This window comes from Diaporthe citri, assembly GCF_014595645.1.
Source record: "Diaporthe citri strain NFHF-8-4 chromosome Unknown scaffold_6, whole genome shotgun sequence".
Lineage (NCBI taxonomy): Eukaryota > Fungi > Ascomycota > Sordariomycetes > Diaporthales > Diaporthaceae > Diaporthe > Diaporthe citri.
In genome coordinates, this window is record NW_025064851.1 from 4,645,570 (window position 1) to 4,662,050 (window position 16,481).

The 16,481-nt window shown below is 56.4% G+C and overlaps 5 protein-coding genes across 5 annotated transcripts; 2 read left to right on the plus strand and 3 right to left on the minus strand.

Moving 5' to 3' along the window:
- Positions 1 to 421: 421 nt before the first annotated feature.
- Positions 422 to 2,345, minus strand: INS49_013208 (uncharacterized protein; the record flags this gene model as incomplete). The annotated part of the gene is made up of 4 exons (XM_043173908.1): positions 422 to 569; positions 625 to 736; positions 800 to 1,835; positions 1,896 to 2,345. 4 exons carry the CDS (start codon positions 2,343 to 2,345, stop codon positions 422 to 424), a joined length of 1,746 nt encoding a protein of 581 aa, XP_043023205.1.
- Positions 2,346 to 4,879: 2,534 nt separating this feature from the next.
- Positions 4,880 to 9,753, plus strand: INS49_013209 (uncharacterized protein; the record flags this gene model as incomplete). Its single annotated transcript, XM_043173909.1, has 3 exons — positions 4,880 to 4,998; positions 5,281 to 5,695; positions 5,773 to 9,753. 3 exons carry the CDS (start codon positions 4,880 to 4,882, stop codon positions 9,751 to 9,753), a joined length of 4,515 nt encoding a protein of 1,504 aa, XP_043023206.1.
- Positions 9,754 to 10,433: 680 nt separating this feature from the next.
- INS49_013210 (uncharacterized protein) lies at positions 10,434 to 13,391 on the plus strand (the record flags this gene model as incomplete). Its single annotated transcript, XM_043173910.1, has 1 exon — positions 10,434 to 13,391. The coding sequence occupies one exon, from the start codon at positions 10,434 to 10,436 to the stop codon at positions 13,389 to 13,391; it is 2,958 nt and encodes a 985-aa protein (XP_043023207.1).
- A 771-nt stretch (positions 13,392 to 14,162) lies between these two features.
- Positions 14,163 to 14,533, minus strand: INS49_013211 (uncharacterized protein; the record flags this gene model as incomplete). Its single annotated transcript, XM_043173911.1, has 2 exons — positions 14,163 to 14,243; positions 14,306 to 14,533. 2 exons carry the CDS (start codon positions 14,531 to 14,533, stop codon positions 14,163 to 14,165), a joined length of 309 nt encoding a protein of 102 aa, XP_043023208.1.
- Positions 14,534 to 15,210: 677 nt separating this feature from the next.
- INS49_013212 (uncharacterized protein) lies at positions 15,211 to 15,592 on the minus strand (the record flags this gene model as incomplete). Its single annotated transcript, XM_043173912.1, has 2 exons — positions 15,211 to 15,452; positions 15,532 to 15,592. 2 exons carry the CDS (start codon positions 15,590 to 15,592, stop codon positions 15,211 to 15,213), a joined length of 303 nt encoding a protein of 100 aa, XP_043023209.1.
- Positions 15,593 to 16,481: the final 889 nt, after the last annotated feature.

Sequence of the window (16,481 nt, forward strand, 5' to 3'; positions counted from 1 at the left end):
TGCTCAATACCAAAGCGCTGAGAGCGAGGCATCGCGGCAAAGGGTGTTTGAGGACCAAGGCAGGGGCGATCCGAGGCGGAGCGTTTTCAATGTCCTGGGTTGGCGCAAGTGATGATTGGGCTGGTCAAAGGGGCATCTTGGGGGCCTGGAGCGTTCGCATTGCATTGGACCGGAGTTGTGGGAAAGGTTGACATTCAGGTATATTTAAATGGTGCGGTGTTCAATATGCAGTTTTGGATGAATTCGCTCAGAGGACGCCACCAACACTGTGGCGGGCAGGACGGAGACGTCTGATGCATGTTTGACAGTAGCTACTTATTAAACTCATCTTACCCATATTACCAAAGCTCTATATTGTGCAGCGCTCCTTGACGCCGGCTTTAAAATGTCTCCCTGTCCAGGTATGCGCTCGTCTTAAGATCTAGTCATGGTATCTCTGAATTCTAGCCGCTTCTTCTATATCAGCCTGCCTCAATGCATCCAAAATGGGTATCTCGTCCAAGGAGTAGAATTTGGTCTTCTTATAGAATTTCCAAATCAAAAATGCGGAGATGACAAGAGGAATATCCCTATAGACGCGTTAGAAAGCCAATGAAATCGTAGGGTGTAGCAGGGTGAACCAACAAGTAAGATGACACGAAGGTCTCAGGGTCCCAATTGCCCTTGGTGAAACAGCTGAACCCGTTCGTTAGGAGGATAATTATGCACAAGCACAATGAGACACAAGAACTGTAAACTATGTGTGCGACCTTGTCAGCATTGATTGGCCATGATCAGTTTATGACGAGGTCCAGCTCACATGTCCAGGAGTTATGCCACGGCAATCTCGCGACGGGGATCCCCTGTTTCTTCATCGCCAGCTTCAAGCGGAGATGATTCAGCAGGATTGTGCACCAACTGACTAGCACGCCCGCGGCAGTGAGGTCGACAAGCCACCAGAAGACTGTCATGGCGTTGTTGCTCAGCGTCAGGAAGCTGAGGAACATGAAGAGCGTGAACAAGGCGACACACATGTAGGGCGTTCCCCACGACGTAGTCCGCAAGAAGATCTTGGGGGCTTGACCCTTGAGCGCGAGACCGTACAAGACTCTCGTACCAGCCATGAGCGACTGATTGCTTGCGCTCCATGCGCTCGTGATGACGATGGCATTGACGACGCTGGGAATTGCCTTGATGCCAGCGGCACTGGCAGCGATAACGAAGGGGCTCTGTGCTGCAGTACCGCTTTCATCGCCCAAGCGCGGGTCGTTGCTGGGGACCAGCATTCCCACAACGAGCACCGCAAGCATGTAGAATAACAGAACTCGGGCGAAGACCTGTCTGCAGGCGCGAGGGATTGCTCGGCGTGGGCTCTGGGTCTCAGCTGCTGCCATAGCAATAGACTCAACTCCCGCGAAGGAGAATACGGCGGAGGTCATGACGCCCCAGAAGCCGAGAAATTTCCCCCAGTCGCCAGTTCCGATGTACTCGACAAATGGTCCGGGGTTCTGCCAGTACTTGAAGCCGATGCGAGGTGTTCCCGGGATGCCACCGAGGTCAATCACCAGACCGAGGATGATGAGAAACACGACCAGGAGGATCTTGAGGACGGCGAAGAAGAACTCGACCTCACCGAAGATCCGAACAAATGCAACGCCCACGACGACAGTCACGATGATGAAAATAACGATCCAGAGGGCGCTGTTGATGTCAGTCCAGAACTGGAAGAGCACGCAGATGGCCGTGATCTCAGAGGGAATGCTGAGAAGATTTCCATAGACGAGATTCCATCCGATGGCAAATTCCAGGGCTGGATCTACCAGGAATCCAGCATGTCTGACGAAACTCCCCGTGACCTATGCCCTGTCAGTCATGCGCTCGGCACCGTCTTGAAGTGTTGGTCCATGAGCACTCACCGGTAACAGAGCTGTCACTTCGCCCAGGGCAAACTGGACAGAGCAGACGATGCCACCGACCATCGCATATCCAAGCAGAGCACCGAGGGGGCCGCCGGTTTGGATGGCGCCGCCGAGACTGAGGAATAGACCGGTCCCAATGGCCCCAGCGATGCCGAGCATGCCCAGATGACGCTCTGTCAGCCCCCGCTTAAGATCGTGCAGCTCTGCCGCCGTGACGAGATCGCCGCCGTGGTCGTCCACATCAGACTCATTAATGCCATCTTCGAGACCGTTGCCGCTGCCGCTGCCGTTCGGGTGATGATGCCCAGATACCAAGCCGCGGGAGTGGCTGTCGACGGGACGGGGCTCGACGGGACGGGGCTCGACGGCCACCAGAGCAGGGGCCTTCCCCGCCGCTGCCTCCGAGACGACGTCTTGGTCCTGGTCCGAGTCGCTGTTCTTGCTCATTGCTGCGGCTCAGGAATCACTGCAAGACCCCAAGGCCGGATCGTCCCAAGTCCAAGAGGAATGCGCCTCGGTGACCCGGGAGGTGAGCCGCGGTTTTGTGTGCTTTTTGGCTCATTGCGCCATCGGCGAAGAGATAACGTCGACGCCGCGATTACGTAACCCCTGTCTTGAAAGCCTCACCATTTTAAAAACTCGTCCGATGGTCTAGTCGCTTTGGAGTCTCCATTAGCTCATTTCATTCAAAATATTCATACTGCCAGTGTACTTCCGGTCAGCAGTACGTTCCATTCTATGTCCAATTCAGATTCGATCATGCTACTGCATCACTACTCTCAAAGTCGGGCGCAATGCACAAGAGTAAACGTGGTGCAGATTTCAATTAGAATAATCACTACTTGCATGAATATGATTTTAATCGCAAAACCATCTTCCCGGCCGCATATGCTGGAGACAGTGCTTCTGCAAGATCCAAGGGGCCAGCGCCTTATTGTAGAGGGGCACACTTAATTGCACCTAAAAGCTAATTTCCCATGCCGATATTTAGAGAGCTAAGAGCCATGTAGGATGCAGAAAGGTCAAGAGATAATAGGTCGACGTGGAATATACTCTCGGCTTACCTAGGTGGAATGCGGATTTGGTGAGGTGGCCCAAGTCTTAGCCGCATACCTAGGTAGCATTGCTACTTTCACTGCGCCGCGTGGAAGGGCCTTCCAAAATTCAGACCTCCAGATTGCCAGGATATCTTTGGCGCACTGGCCTTGAGAAGCTAAACTTTTGAGGCTCCTGCTTAGTTAGCTGGGCATTTCGCAGAGCTCTCTCTCTCTCTCTCTCTCTTCGCAAAACAAAAGGTCTGATGGACGAAGCCACTCATGAACAGTGGCAAATGCCCAGGAGTTTCTTGCTACCCATCAAGTTACTACTACCTGTAACACAAGACCATGCTTGTTTTCACTTCCGCGGTATAATTTGACTGCTCCCGGGGCCGAATAGTTTCTGACTTCGAGAGCTGGCATTCAACTAAGGCAAGGAATCGGTCTGGTGGATCTGGCAATTGGATGTAATAAGTGCATCAATGTACCGTTGTGGGAAACTCGAAGCAGTCGGGGCAGTTCAGTGGCAGAATAGTCTTTGGACATCCAGAGGCTCACGGCTTGGAGATGACCTGGCTACCCAACTCAGTGACACAGCACGTCTAGGCTTCTCCCAACATGAGCTTCGGCCCAGAAATTGGCCGGCACACTGGGTGTATATTGGGCACAGGAGGCATCGTGAACAAGGTCGGAAGGAGGAAGAGAGAGAAGAAGAAAAAATTACGAAACATGTAAATGACTCGATGTACTGGTCAGTGGTCAGCACGACGGTGTGCAACGGTCGAGGATTGGTTGTGGCAGAAGCTTATACGACAAAGTTGCTGCTAGCCCTGGGTTTCCTCACATTGGTGACATCACTGTCAAAGCGGTAGATACGTCTTGATCCTTGGTAGTGCCAGCCTCAGAGTGGCAAGGTGCATGACCTGGACCGAGGAGCAACAATCTAGCGGGAATATATTGACCTAGAGCAGCTGACCAGAGAGCAAGGCTCCCTGTGGATAGTGTCTGCGACTGAATTAATTCACAGCAGGAGGCGAGGAAGGATGAGTTTGCACGTGCCTCCTCACGTGAGCTGCAAGGGACCGTGGCAAAGTTCGATGGGAGCGGCCGTACCCAGTGGCGTACCATACCGGGTAGACTACAGTAGGTCGCTGGGCATTTGTCTACCGAGTGTACCTAAGCCACCTAGGGAAGGATGCAGGCTGCTAGGTATTGCTGGGTAGCCTGGGTTTGAGCAAGTGCCAGGTGATGCAAGGACTGGTCTCTGCTCTGTGCCCCCTCCGCCCATCCAGGCCCCTGCAATTGGCTCCAGCACCTGGGTAGGCGGGCAGGTACCTGTGTACACTGTGAGGAATCTCCAGCCTGCTTGCATCCTACTGGAGGGAAAGTCCAGTCCACCTCAGTCCCGTCGGTCATTCAGCCAGTCAAGCCATTCCATGTACTGACAGGTAACCCGCCCGAGGTTCCCCACTGTGGCCACTGGCACAGCAAAAGGTTTTAGCGCCCTGACCTATGAAGCTTCGTTCGTCACACTGGCAGCCAGTAGACTGCCGTGTCAGTCCAGGCCACTGCGGTCCAAGCCTTGCCGGTGATGTTGATTTTTGAAGTCTGATTTTTCCCCGTCAAGCACCACGAACGACCACAACAGGGCTTCCTCTCGCACTGGTATTGCCATTCCATCTCATTCCACAACCACCCCGCTCTTGCAGCCATCTGTAACCTTTTCGATTACTCAATCGCCCCCGTCTCAACGCGTCAGACACCCTCTCGAACACGCCAGAGCTTGTCGTGTCGTCCCGTGTCCGCATCCCTCCCGTCAAGTGAAGCTTCTCGCATCGACCGCGTCTCCTCAGCACCGTCAATCACAGCCGTCCTCCGTCCACGACGACCGCTCCCGACAGCCCTCGACACCTATCTACACCTGTCCAAGCACACACACAAACAATGGCTGGCCCAAACTTGCCATCCAGCTTCGCTTCGGCCGCAGCAGGCCAGAATTCCGGTCGCGACAGAGGCAGCACCCGAGGTGAATTTCGCGGCAGTGGCAGTGGCAGTGGTGACTGGTAAGTGCTTCCTGACGCTGCTATCCTCATTCCTGGTCCTCAAAATCACCCTGTGCCCCCGCGCATTATCATCCCGCAAGCTGCTGTGCCGCCAACGTCTATTAGACCCCCGTCCATATGCCCCTCCCGAAAAGGCTGCGATCCGTCCTCGCCCTGTCCCTTACACCCTGAGCCTGTACATTGCGCGTCTCCCTCCTACCCTCACGTACCGTCAGGGCTGCTCTGGACTGCTTCCTCACTATGCGCGCGCATCTTTTCTAACACCAACCCCTCTTCGCACAGGTTACGAAGGGACGGCCGTTCTAATGGGACTGCCATCCTCCGACGATCCTCAACCACCCCCTTCAACAACCAAGCGTCCGCTCTCCCTGCGATAGACAACCTCCTTAACAGCTCCGTCAACGAGCCTAATCCTTCTTCTGTTTCTCAATTCGCCCCTGCACAAGACACTGCGAACGGCAAATACTCCAGAGACGATCTGTTGGACTTCGGCAAGATGGCAGACCCAGGCCACGTTGATCTGCAAGCACTGTTCATGTCAAGCTTCAGTCCCGACGGCAGTGTCAATGGTCAAAATACCAGGGGCTGGGGCAAGCCTAATGACGCACATGCTCACAACGATCCTTCCGTCTGCTGGGACCAACACGGGGAATTGGGCCCACTTGGTCACCAGGACATGTCCGCCGAGGAAAAGGAGGTGGGTACTCTCTGTGTTCCGCGAATTCTTCTACAATTTGTGCGATCTTGCATGGCTAACCAATCTGTTGTCGGTAGCTCTACGCCTCGGATGTCAATTCTCCCCTGAAACAGCAGCAGCAACAGCAACAGCAACAGCAACAAAATCAGCAGAACAAGGAGGGCGGTCAGAGTGCAGCCGTCAACGGACGAAAATCATCCATGTCTCACAATCTAACTTCGCCCTCCGGCGCACCGAGGCCTGGGACCCGCCGCCGGGAGACCACCGACACCAACCCGTTCTCTGGTGGGGGAGGCTTGATTTCGCCCACCGGCGCTGGGCCGAGTCGATTTGACATGTCGTGGCTGGGAAGGAATCGCGCTGACACGAGGGAGATCGACGCGCCTGACGAATCAAACAAACCCAGCGGCGCTACAGACCCCGCGAGGCCGGCCGGATTCACTGGGCTGGCTCGCAGCAACACCGCGGGTGGTGCTGGATTTCCATCCGTGTGGGGTGCCTCAGCCTCCAACACACCCGTGACTGCGACAGGTTTCGGCGGCTTTGGCAACTTTGCCATCGCCACACCTGGTGGGGTCGAGAAGGGCTTTGGGGCCAGTACCGGCTCCCGCTTCTTCTCCAGGAAGGAAGATAATGGACCTCCAGAAGACGCCGCCAGCGCCTCGAATGGGAATCAGCAATGGACGTCTCGTTCCCGCACCGATACGGACCCTTTTGTAGGGGACGTGGGCCTCAGCGGCAGCGCTGCTCTAGGCGGTGCTCGGGACACAAGCCCTCCCCCTATGCCAACAACGGGACCGCAGATCTTCGACACTCCAGCCAAGGGTACCACGGGCGACTTTGGCATGTCAGGCCTCAGTCTAGGAACTGCCCGGGAGCGGAATGCATCTTCGGCTAGTCCCTCTCAGACCAACCCTTACCGGAGCCCTCCCGCAGAACGTGGAGACAACGAGCATGGCGACTTTGGCTACGACAAGTCTCACCCGATCGGCACGCAATCCGAACAGAATTCGAACTTTGGCTCAATCCGCGGTTTCCCCGCCGCCGCGTTTGAGGGCAGTGACCGCAGCCAAACTTCGAGCGTAGGTGCAAAAAACTACCCATCCCTGGGTAACATAGGGGGTTGGCCCACTGGATTCCCCAGCGCGACCCCCGACCGCGAGCGCTCTGCGTTTGGTGGCGCTTTCGGCAACTCTGTCTTCAGTCCCATCGGCGGCGACATGCACTCCCCTGGCTTGGGCAGCATCGGAGGGCTCTTTGGACCAGGAAACGGTGGCCTTGGAGGAACGGGCTCTCTCAGAGGCAGCAGCAAGATCCAGTCGCTGTTCCCTCCTGCCATGCAAGCCCAGATTCAGAATCAAGAGACCGAGTCGCTGGCGGATTCTGTTCCCGATCTGCGACAGACCAACCCGCTGGGCGTTATTGGGGCCGGAACAATCGGCTCTCAGCGCGACACCGATAGTCCTGGACCGATGGCAGGTAGAAGCCTAGCAGACCTCTTTTCGGCACCTCAATCAGTCAGCTCGCCTGGTCTGTTCACCACAGCCGATCACAACCAGCCCCTGCTTGCCACTGCTCCACAAGGTCATCCTTTTGGTGCGGCTCAACAGTCAACTTCGTTCACCCCTGATCCTGTACCTACCGGACCTCCACAATCTCAGGCAAGGACTATGGTTATGCCAGATCGCATGCGCTGGGTATACATGGACCCTCAGGGTCAACAGCAAGGGCCGTTCACCGGCCTTGAAATGAACGAGTGGTATAAGGCCAACTACTTCACGCAAGATCTTAGGGTGCGCAAGGTTGAGGACCCGGACTTCGAGCCTCTAGGCCAGCTTATTCGAAGGATAGGCAATTCTCGTGAGCCGTTCCTTGTGCCGCAGGTTGGCATCCCTCACGGGCCTGCACCTCAGGCTGGCGCTTTCCCACCAGGAGGTGATGCCCGAGGTGTGATTCCGCCGCTACTTGGTGTTGTCCCTAGCTACGGCAAGACCTTGACGGCCGAGGAGCAGAACAATCTGGAGCGTCGCAAGCAGGAGGAGCAGCTCGCTATGGCCCGCCAGAGGGAGGTGATGTCGCAACAGGGCCACTTCCGCAATGTTCATACTGGCCTCCCTGGTGCCCTACAGCACCAGGCCAGCATGCACAGCTTGCAGAGTCAGCCAAGCTTTGGAAGTATGACCTCGCCCATCGGAATGCCCCCTCAACCGCCCATCGGCGGTGCGATAGGTGCCCCCACGCCAGGCTTCTTCGAGCCGCCCTCGACTGTCAATAAAGCTGCGGGCCTCCCGAATGCCATGAGCGCGGGACCAGACCATCTCCGACAGGACATGACAGATTCAGAGCGCCAATTGATGGCAAATTATCACGGACCTGGTGGCGTCTCCGGTATGTTCCTGCCTCAGCCTGTCGGTCCTCCTACAACAGACCTCAAGGGTCGACTTCCGAATGTCGACCAACTGGAGAGGGATCCCGAGGGGTTCAAAGATAGACTGAAGGAATTTCAGGAATACCAAGGCATACCCAACCAGCGCGCCGACGAGGAAGCCCAACCAGGCCTTTCTCCAAGTGGGCCAACCAGGGGACAGGCTGACGAAGCCGTCGCTGCGAAGCGTGCCGAGGCTGCTCGGGTGATAAAGGAGGCCGCTCAGGAATCTTTTCAGTCGCAGCCCGAGTTGAAGCACGCTGAGTCGCAGCAGAACCGACAGCCCCAACCAACGCAGAGCCTATCTCTGACCCAACAGGTGCAAAAGGCGCAGGCCGATGCTGCTCAGGCCGCCCACCGACAGGCGCAGGAGGAAGAAGCGTGGGCAAAGCAGTCCGCGTCCACCGGCCTTCCGATGCCGTTCCCTCCGCCACCGTCAGCAGCCACGCACCTCCCTGCGCCGACTGCCCAGCGGCGGTCCAACATCGCCGACCAGTACGCCGAGTCGCGCTCCCAGAGCCAAACTCCTGACAGTGCTACTGCGGCCCCGCCCCCGTTGGCACCTTGGGCTCGCGATCCTGGTTCCGATTCGCAGAAGGGGCCTAGCCTCAAGGAGATCCAAGAGGCTGAAGCCAAGAAGGCGGCTAAGCTCGAGGCGGAGCGACGCGCCGCCCACGACAAAGAGGCTGCACTGGCCAAAGAGCGCGAAAAGGCCAACCCAGTCGTCCTTCCCGGGCTGCCTACTTCCAGCACTTGGGGCAGTGGATCCCCGGCTCCGTCGGCGTCCAGCCCATGGTCTAAGCCTAGCGCTGTCAAGGCGGGTGTTGTGGCGACACCCGTCACCCCAACCAGTGGCGACCGCAAGAAGACACTGGCCGAGATCCAGCGCGAGGAGGAAGCACGCAAGCAGAAGGCGGTCAAGGAACAGACCTCGCAGACAGCTGCAGCTGCCGGTGCCACTGCCCTGGGCAAGCGATACGCCGAGCTCGCCAGCAAGACCGGACCGCCGGGCATTGCGACTTCCGCCGCTGCCGCCGCCAACGCTTCGCCCACTACGGCCAGCGGTTGGGCAACGGTCGGGGCTGGTGGCAGGGTCAAGATACCCACTGCGCCTGCGTCTCATGCCCCTCAGGGCCAGGGCATTTCCCAGTCGCCGAGCCCCTCCACGGTTCGCTCCCCATCAACTCAAGCACCCAAGGCACACGTCAAGCCCGCCACGACCCCGGTCACGAAGAGCAGCAGCACTGCTAGCGAAGCGCAGGGCGAGTTCCAGAAGTGGGTCAAGGCAGAGCTGACCAAAGGCCTCAACCCTGGCAGCCCAGTTGACGAGGTGACGGCGATCCTGACGGGCACCCCTTCTTCTCCCGATACCGAGATGATTAAGGACATTATCTACGGGTCGAGCTCGACCATGGATGCACCGCGCTTCGCGCAGGAGTTCATGCGGCGAAAGAAGCAGGCAGACAAAGGCATATTCGAGCCTGCTGCAGCCGAGTCGAAATCTGGGGCTGGCGCTGGCGGATGGTCCGAGGTGGCTAAGAAAGGTGGCTCGACCAGCCAAGCCAAGGACAACGACGTCGTTGGTGCGGCGGGCTTCAAGGTCGTCCCTGGAAGGAAGAAGGGCAAGAAATGAGCCACTCCCTATTCCTAGGCCCGACCCCCTGTTTCGGGAGCTGGTGTGTAGGCGCAGCGGACGAGCGGGTTGCAGTGGGTGCGCTGTAAGATGGACGCCGTCGTTGTGTTGGGCGTTTTGGTCACATGTGTGGGCTATGGCTGATGGAGGATCGGGACACAAAAGCAAGGGTTTCTCCCCGCTAAGGAGTGAGGGCTTGTGGCATTCCTGGCGTCATTATCTGGCACTTGTTGTAGGATCTTGGAGTGCTGCAGTCGTTAGGAAGTGTGCTTCTTAGATGTGGGGACAGTCCCGGTCCTGACGGCCGCTTTCGCTCTGCACGTTGAGCAAGAAGCCGTAGCGATAGCGGTAGTGGTATCATGCAGAAGTAGCAGAATTGTAAAATGCGCCTTATGGCTCCCCGAATGTCTTGTTCTCTGATCGAGTCTGATCGCGTCCGCCTCCAGAATTCTTTCGGTCAGTCGGATGGCGTTGCCGTTGAAAGGGGACCTACAACACCTGCGGTAGACCTGGGGTGGCAGATAAGATAAGCCCTTACCCAGCAAATTTTCAGATGCCCCTCCATGACCAATCGCCATTCCGGTCGCCCTCCAAACCTTGAGACCGGGCCTCTGACTGTGTCTTGGGCTTCACAACCACCTTCCTTCCTGTCCTTGGAGTTGGATTGCTTGCTTTTCCCGATGGCACCATCATTACAGGACGGCCTGGCTGCCTTCAACGCCTTCCTTCAGGCCAACGTGACCGGTCCTGTTCTCACCCGCGACCAAATAAACCTAGCGGCTCCCTACTTGGACTCACCAGAGTTCGGCTTGGGAATCCGGTCGCTGGATGTGGATGGCGTCGGAGTCTACCCTTTTATCCCTCACATCGATTTGTTCTGTCTGGCAAGACACGTTATTGAGAATGTGGCCTCGGAGTCGGAGTGGGCAGCAGCTCAGGCTCAAGCGGGGTTTCAGGGGCCCTTGAGTCTGGCATGGATGAAGCTTAGGCTGTACGTGTGGCACTATAAGCTCTTCATCCAGCCAAGCCTGAGCTCCGGGAGTGTCTTCACCAAGAACGTGGGTATGAGCGAGGTGCCGAGCCTGGTGGAGAAGATCCAGGAAGGATTGGCCCGGGTGGAAGGCGACGTCTTGGGCGAGGCGTGGGAAGTCTCCGAGACTGCGTCAAAATACTCGTCAGAAGACAAGGTGCGATTCTTGGTGGAGAAGGCCAATGTTTGCATCATGCTGGGCCAAGACGTCAAAGCACGGGAGGCGCTGAAACTCGCCGCGGAGCTCAACGGCTTTGTTTATGCCCTGTCCGGGGCGCTGGGGAAGAGGACGCGGTTCCAGGATAAGAGCACTAGCCAGCTCGTGGTGCTTGCTAAAAGTGATGTCGAAACATCCAAGGAAGGAGAGGAGGATGAGGCTCCTCAAGCGCTGCCCCTGAACGACGACACCCTTCTGGAGCAGATCGAGTTTTCCAAGGACGGAACGGAGGGAAAGCACGGCGAGGAAAACCTATCAGCCACGGAATCAACGCTCCCCGTTCAGCTGCGGGACATCAAGGCCGACCAACAGCCGCAGCTTTCGACCCTCGACCAGATCATCCTTCTTACTGAAGCCACACTGAAAGATGCGTTTTCACCGGCAGACACGCTTACCTCGGAGGAGATCCTGCCGTTTGCAGTAAGAGTCATCAATGACAAGAGCACAAACTGGCAGGTCTACACGCAGGCACTGCTGGTGCGGTCGAGGATCGAGATGCATCACAGCAGGACTGTGGAGAGGGGTGTGCTGCAGATGCAGGCGGTTATCGACCAGGTCCTTGTTGACACTGCCGAGAAGGTCACTTCCGGTCATCAAGGGGACGCGCCAGCCAGGACCGAAAATACAGATGTTCCAGCCATATCAGTCTCGGTCGCCGACGAAGACCCGAAGGCAAAGCAGGACAGGGAATCAGCCGCGCCTGTTGATGAGAAACCAAAGCCTTTCTTCCCTGTTGCCGAATCAACCGAGTCGGCTTCAGCGGATGTTAGGCTGCAATACATACACGCTCTTTCGTCGCCTCCACGATGGCATCTCGAATCGGAACTGGCTTACGCATGGACAGGTGTCGGGTCCCTGGTCTCGGCACTCGAGATCTTCAAACGTCTCAAGCTCTGGGCTGAAGTCGCGCTCTGCCTAGCAAGCAGCGCAACGCTGGACGACGAGGACGGCAGCGGAAGGGGAGGCGGCGGTGAGGAGAAGGCTCGAGCAATCATCCGGTGGCGGCTATTCCACCGTAAAGACGGAGACCCTGCAGCGGCCGACGAAGAACTTGACAAGAACACAGAGATATCAACGCTCAAGGCTGAGGACTTTACTGGTCCTGAGAGGACTCCGCCCCAGCCCAATGCACCAAGGCTGTTCTGCATCTTGGGCGACATGGAGTCCGACTCAGCAGTGGCGCATTACGAGCGCGCGTGGGAGATCTCGAAGAATAGGTACGCCCGGGCACAAAAGTCGCTGGGAGAGCATTATCTTGCACTGAAGGACTGGCACAAGGCGCGTGAGGCGTACGATCTGGCCGTGTCTGTAAATCGGATCGCGCCAGAGTTATGGAACCGCCTCGGGGACATCAACCTCCGGCTCGGGCTGTTCGGCGACGCGGCGGAAGCGTTCACCCGAGCAATCGGGTCATCCAACGATACCTCTGGAGGCGAGGACGCGCGGACGTGGAGCAACCTGGGCAGTGCTCTGTACAGCATGTACCTCGAGGCAGTGGGCGAGAGTAAGAAGGCTAAGGAAAACGGTGACGAGAGCGATGCGCCAACAAACGGACACAAGCGCGGGGACGATGAGGAGGACGAAGAACCACGGCCGTCGACGAAGAGGACTCCGAAAGATCCAGCGATGCTGCTCGTCCAATCGATGAAGGCCTACAAACGCGGGGCGTCAATAGCAGGCGACAATTGGCGCATCTGGGACAATGTCATCACACTGGCCACGCGCATGCGGCCCATGCCGTTCTTTGAGATCATCCAGGCGGTGCGGTCCATCATCCGGCTCCGCCAGACGGAAGATGCGCTTGACGACGACATCCTCAGGCTGCTCCTGACAGATGGCGTCTTGTCCGTGGAGAAGAAGAACGACGCCAACCCGGGCGGGGTGTACGAGCCGCCCCGCGGGAGCGTGGAGAGGAACGTCAACGAGATGATGGAGAACGAGGTCGCGCCGCTCATCACGAGCCGGTCCGAGCTGTGGGAGCTGGTGTCGCGCGTGAGAGTGTGGAGGAGGGACTACGAGGGCGCTATCGACGCCTCGGAGAAGGCGTGGCGAGCCGCAGTCGGCGGAGCCACGTCGGGCGCGAGCTCCATGGGCGGCGGCCTGACTGCCGACTCTGCCAAGTCCAGGTCAGAGGGCGGCGGCGGCGGCGGCGGCGGCGGCGGCGGAAACTGGCTCGAGGACAAGGAGGCGTGGCAGGTCGTGGTTCAGAGGACCGATGAGCTAGTAGCGGTGCTGGAGAACTACGGCCCGCAGGTGGAGAGCGTCGGGGAGAAGTGGAAGGGAAAGGCTAGGGCTGCGATCCGTAGCGTGATGGGCAAGGGCAAGGAGAACTGGGAGGATAGCGATGGCTGGCTGACTTTGAAGGGACTCCTAGACGGGCTGAGGGCATAGGCAGATAGATACCCAGGGAATATGAGTGACATGGACGCAAAGGCACAATGTGTTCTGCGATGCTCGTCTGCGTGACTCCATTGCAAGAAGGTTGGCTTGTGTTTATGTTGAATGGATAACAAGTGACTGGGTGAGTTCTGTAAAAGCGATGCTTGAAGCCGGTTGGTTTTTGTTCAGCAGGAATACCAAAGCGTTTCTTGTCTCTGGTAAGTCGAAGTGGCAGAGATCGGTGTGTGATTGCACGAGTGACAGGGACTGGTGGACTGAGAGTATGAGCTACAGTTCATACAAACTTCCCTATCAGTGCTAAGAGAAAGAGGCAGTCGAAGTCGGACAGGACATCTCTGATCCAGGAGTACCGTTCTGTGCTCTGCAATTGCGTAGCTTCTATTGTGGCCCTAACAAGCCAGTACGGGTAAACCACCCAGCAAAAACTGCGGATCAACAAAAATCCAGTGAAGATCATGAAGTTCGCCTGATCCTTGCTGCCGTCCTGAGCTCCTTTGGTGCGAGAGGCGAGAAGCCGGGACCAGCCGTCGACATCACCAGACAATCACGGTGGGCAATCACCGATAGTGGGCCACGAGACGATCAGGGATTGATCACTTTTGAGCCATCCTCGGATACACTGATAATGATTGACTACTTGAAATAATGAATAACACATTCTCATAGCTCTGGGATGGCTCTTGGTTGCTACTCCCAAGCTCCACTCTCGTGGCGGATGACTCCCCATTGTGAACACGGCATACCATCCCCCTAGCCAATTTCTCACATCTTGACCTTTCCTTCGACGCAGGAGATGGGGCGGCCGTCCGGAAACCTGGCGAATGCGTTTATACCATAAGTACCCTGTGTCGAGGTTAGTAGAAACCCCAGACAGACATCCTGGCAGAGCCCTTGGTGCTGCTTACATGAGGGAAGCCCTTCTTGGGGATGGGCCAGGTCCCATTGACGAGGAAATCGGAGGGCGCCACTGGGCAGTGTTGCCCCATCTTTCCCAGCTCTTCACAGATGTCGAACCGTTTGTGGTACACCGCAGTGCCGAGGGACTTTACCTTGACATCAACGACGGCGCCCTGCACGATGGGTTCGTTGACCCTCGCTGTCGCAAAGACTACGAGGTCCTGGCCCCCTGTCATGTGCTTATCAGCGCGGTGTGGATTTGCTATCCATTCTTAACAGACACATTACCTTATGGGTGGGTTGGGGACGAGGTCGACGTGGGTGATCTTGACCTATTGTCAGTTAGTAAGATTCATGTTGTGGTGCTCAAAGAGCCCTGCTCTGGGAGGCTCCAAATTTTGCCGAGGTAAAGCGGAGCTCTATACACACAGCGTCGTCGCTACGGTCGCCTTTGCAAAGGTTGAACGAGTTATCGCCTGGGTCCCTTACAGGTACCCGTGGAGGTCTCAGGTTTTGTTTGTTTCGCTATAGTCACGTAGAGTCGTGGATTGAGCGGTAGCAGAGGTGTCCAAATCCAGAATGCTGCCTTGCGAAGGTTGCGGCGATAACCTAAATTCAGTTGACAAAATCCAAAATCTTTTCCTTCTCATGAATCCCGGCCTAGGATTTTGGTTCATCCGCTGCGCGGGCCGTGGTTGGATCGAGTTTACATTCATCTTGAGGCACCAGGGAGGGATATGCGTATTTGCTTGCGCACAGCTTACCCTACCCAGTCAAGGCATAAAGTTTCTATGATCTAGAGCCATCGCAACAGCAGCCCCGAATAGGTGGATCCAACGTGAGGCTTTGAAAACAGACCGTGTCGTGCAAGCATGGACGAGGAAGGGGAAGAAACGATTTGGTCATTGTGTGCTTAACTAGGAACCACGTTTCCATCCTCGTCCAAAACACCGATCTCGCCACCTGCAATGCACTCTGGCGCGTCTTGCGCCAGTGCATCAACCTCGTTGACATTGAGCCTGAAGCACGACCCGAATTGATTGCACTCTCCCTCCTCTCCGTCAACCGTGCACGCCACGCCCTCGTTGCCGAAGACAACATTACCTTCGCCATTAATGAAGCCGCTGAAGTCATCCTCCTGGCTAGAGAAGTCTTCTATAAGAAGAATGGGAATTAGCATTTTGCCCGGTCGCTTAGTGCAGCCTTGAGTGGTCGGCTAGTGTTGCTTTCTTACTGGCAACGGCATGCCCAGCAGCCAACGTGACAATAGACAGTATGATAACCTTGAACTGCATTCTCGCGGAATTTTAGTGGCTTCTTTTGGTTTGAGGTAGTTATTGAACTTGACACGCGTGGGTTGTGATCGAGTAGACAACAGTGAGGTGGGTGAGCACGATTCGATGGACCGGGACCCAATGAGAGCGGAACATGTCTGATTTATAGACGCCTAGAACCGTACTGTGCGGGATGGCAAGATTCGGGCCCAAGACATGCCCGTGATATTCGATGAGCTGCCAAGCTCATGATGGCAGTAGCTTCTGTGGTGGTTGACACGCGACAGTTGTAGCCAAGCTTGGTCCCCGACGCCTCACATTTGAAACAGCGCTGCAGCACGCTTCTAGGCCAGGCTGACATGCTAGGGAGCCCTGGTCAAGGCGTAGGACTCTTTACCTATGTTTTGGTCAAAAGGGTACAACTTTCCGCGCACACAAGGTATTCAAGCCAATATTAAAACCTTAGGCATGCGATGAAAGATGCCATCCCAAGTCTAAATAACTTCAGCTGGACTCATCTCCTTGTCATCCTGTCACTGAGGTAAGTCGCATCACACGATCTGACAACCCTGCCGAAACCATGGCCAACTCTACTCCAGTGGAGTCTATGCTTAAAGGATGAGGGGTTTGCATCACCGTCGGCTTCAGCCCTAGGGGTATTCCAAGGAACTTCCAGGTGTCAGGCTTAAGACTGTGTTTTGGGCTCTTCACCTTCACTGCTTTTTTCTGAAAATGAGAATGTCCCTCAGAATAATCGCGTTCTGAACACAGGAACGTGGCGATAATTGAAGGGCAGAATCATCATGGAATCTTTGAATATTCCATCTACCTAGTTAGAACTGGGGTATGACTGACCTTCCGTCCAATTGGTGAACATGGTAGTAGCTACAATTCTGATCAATCTTACGCT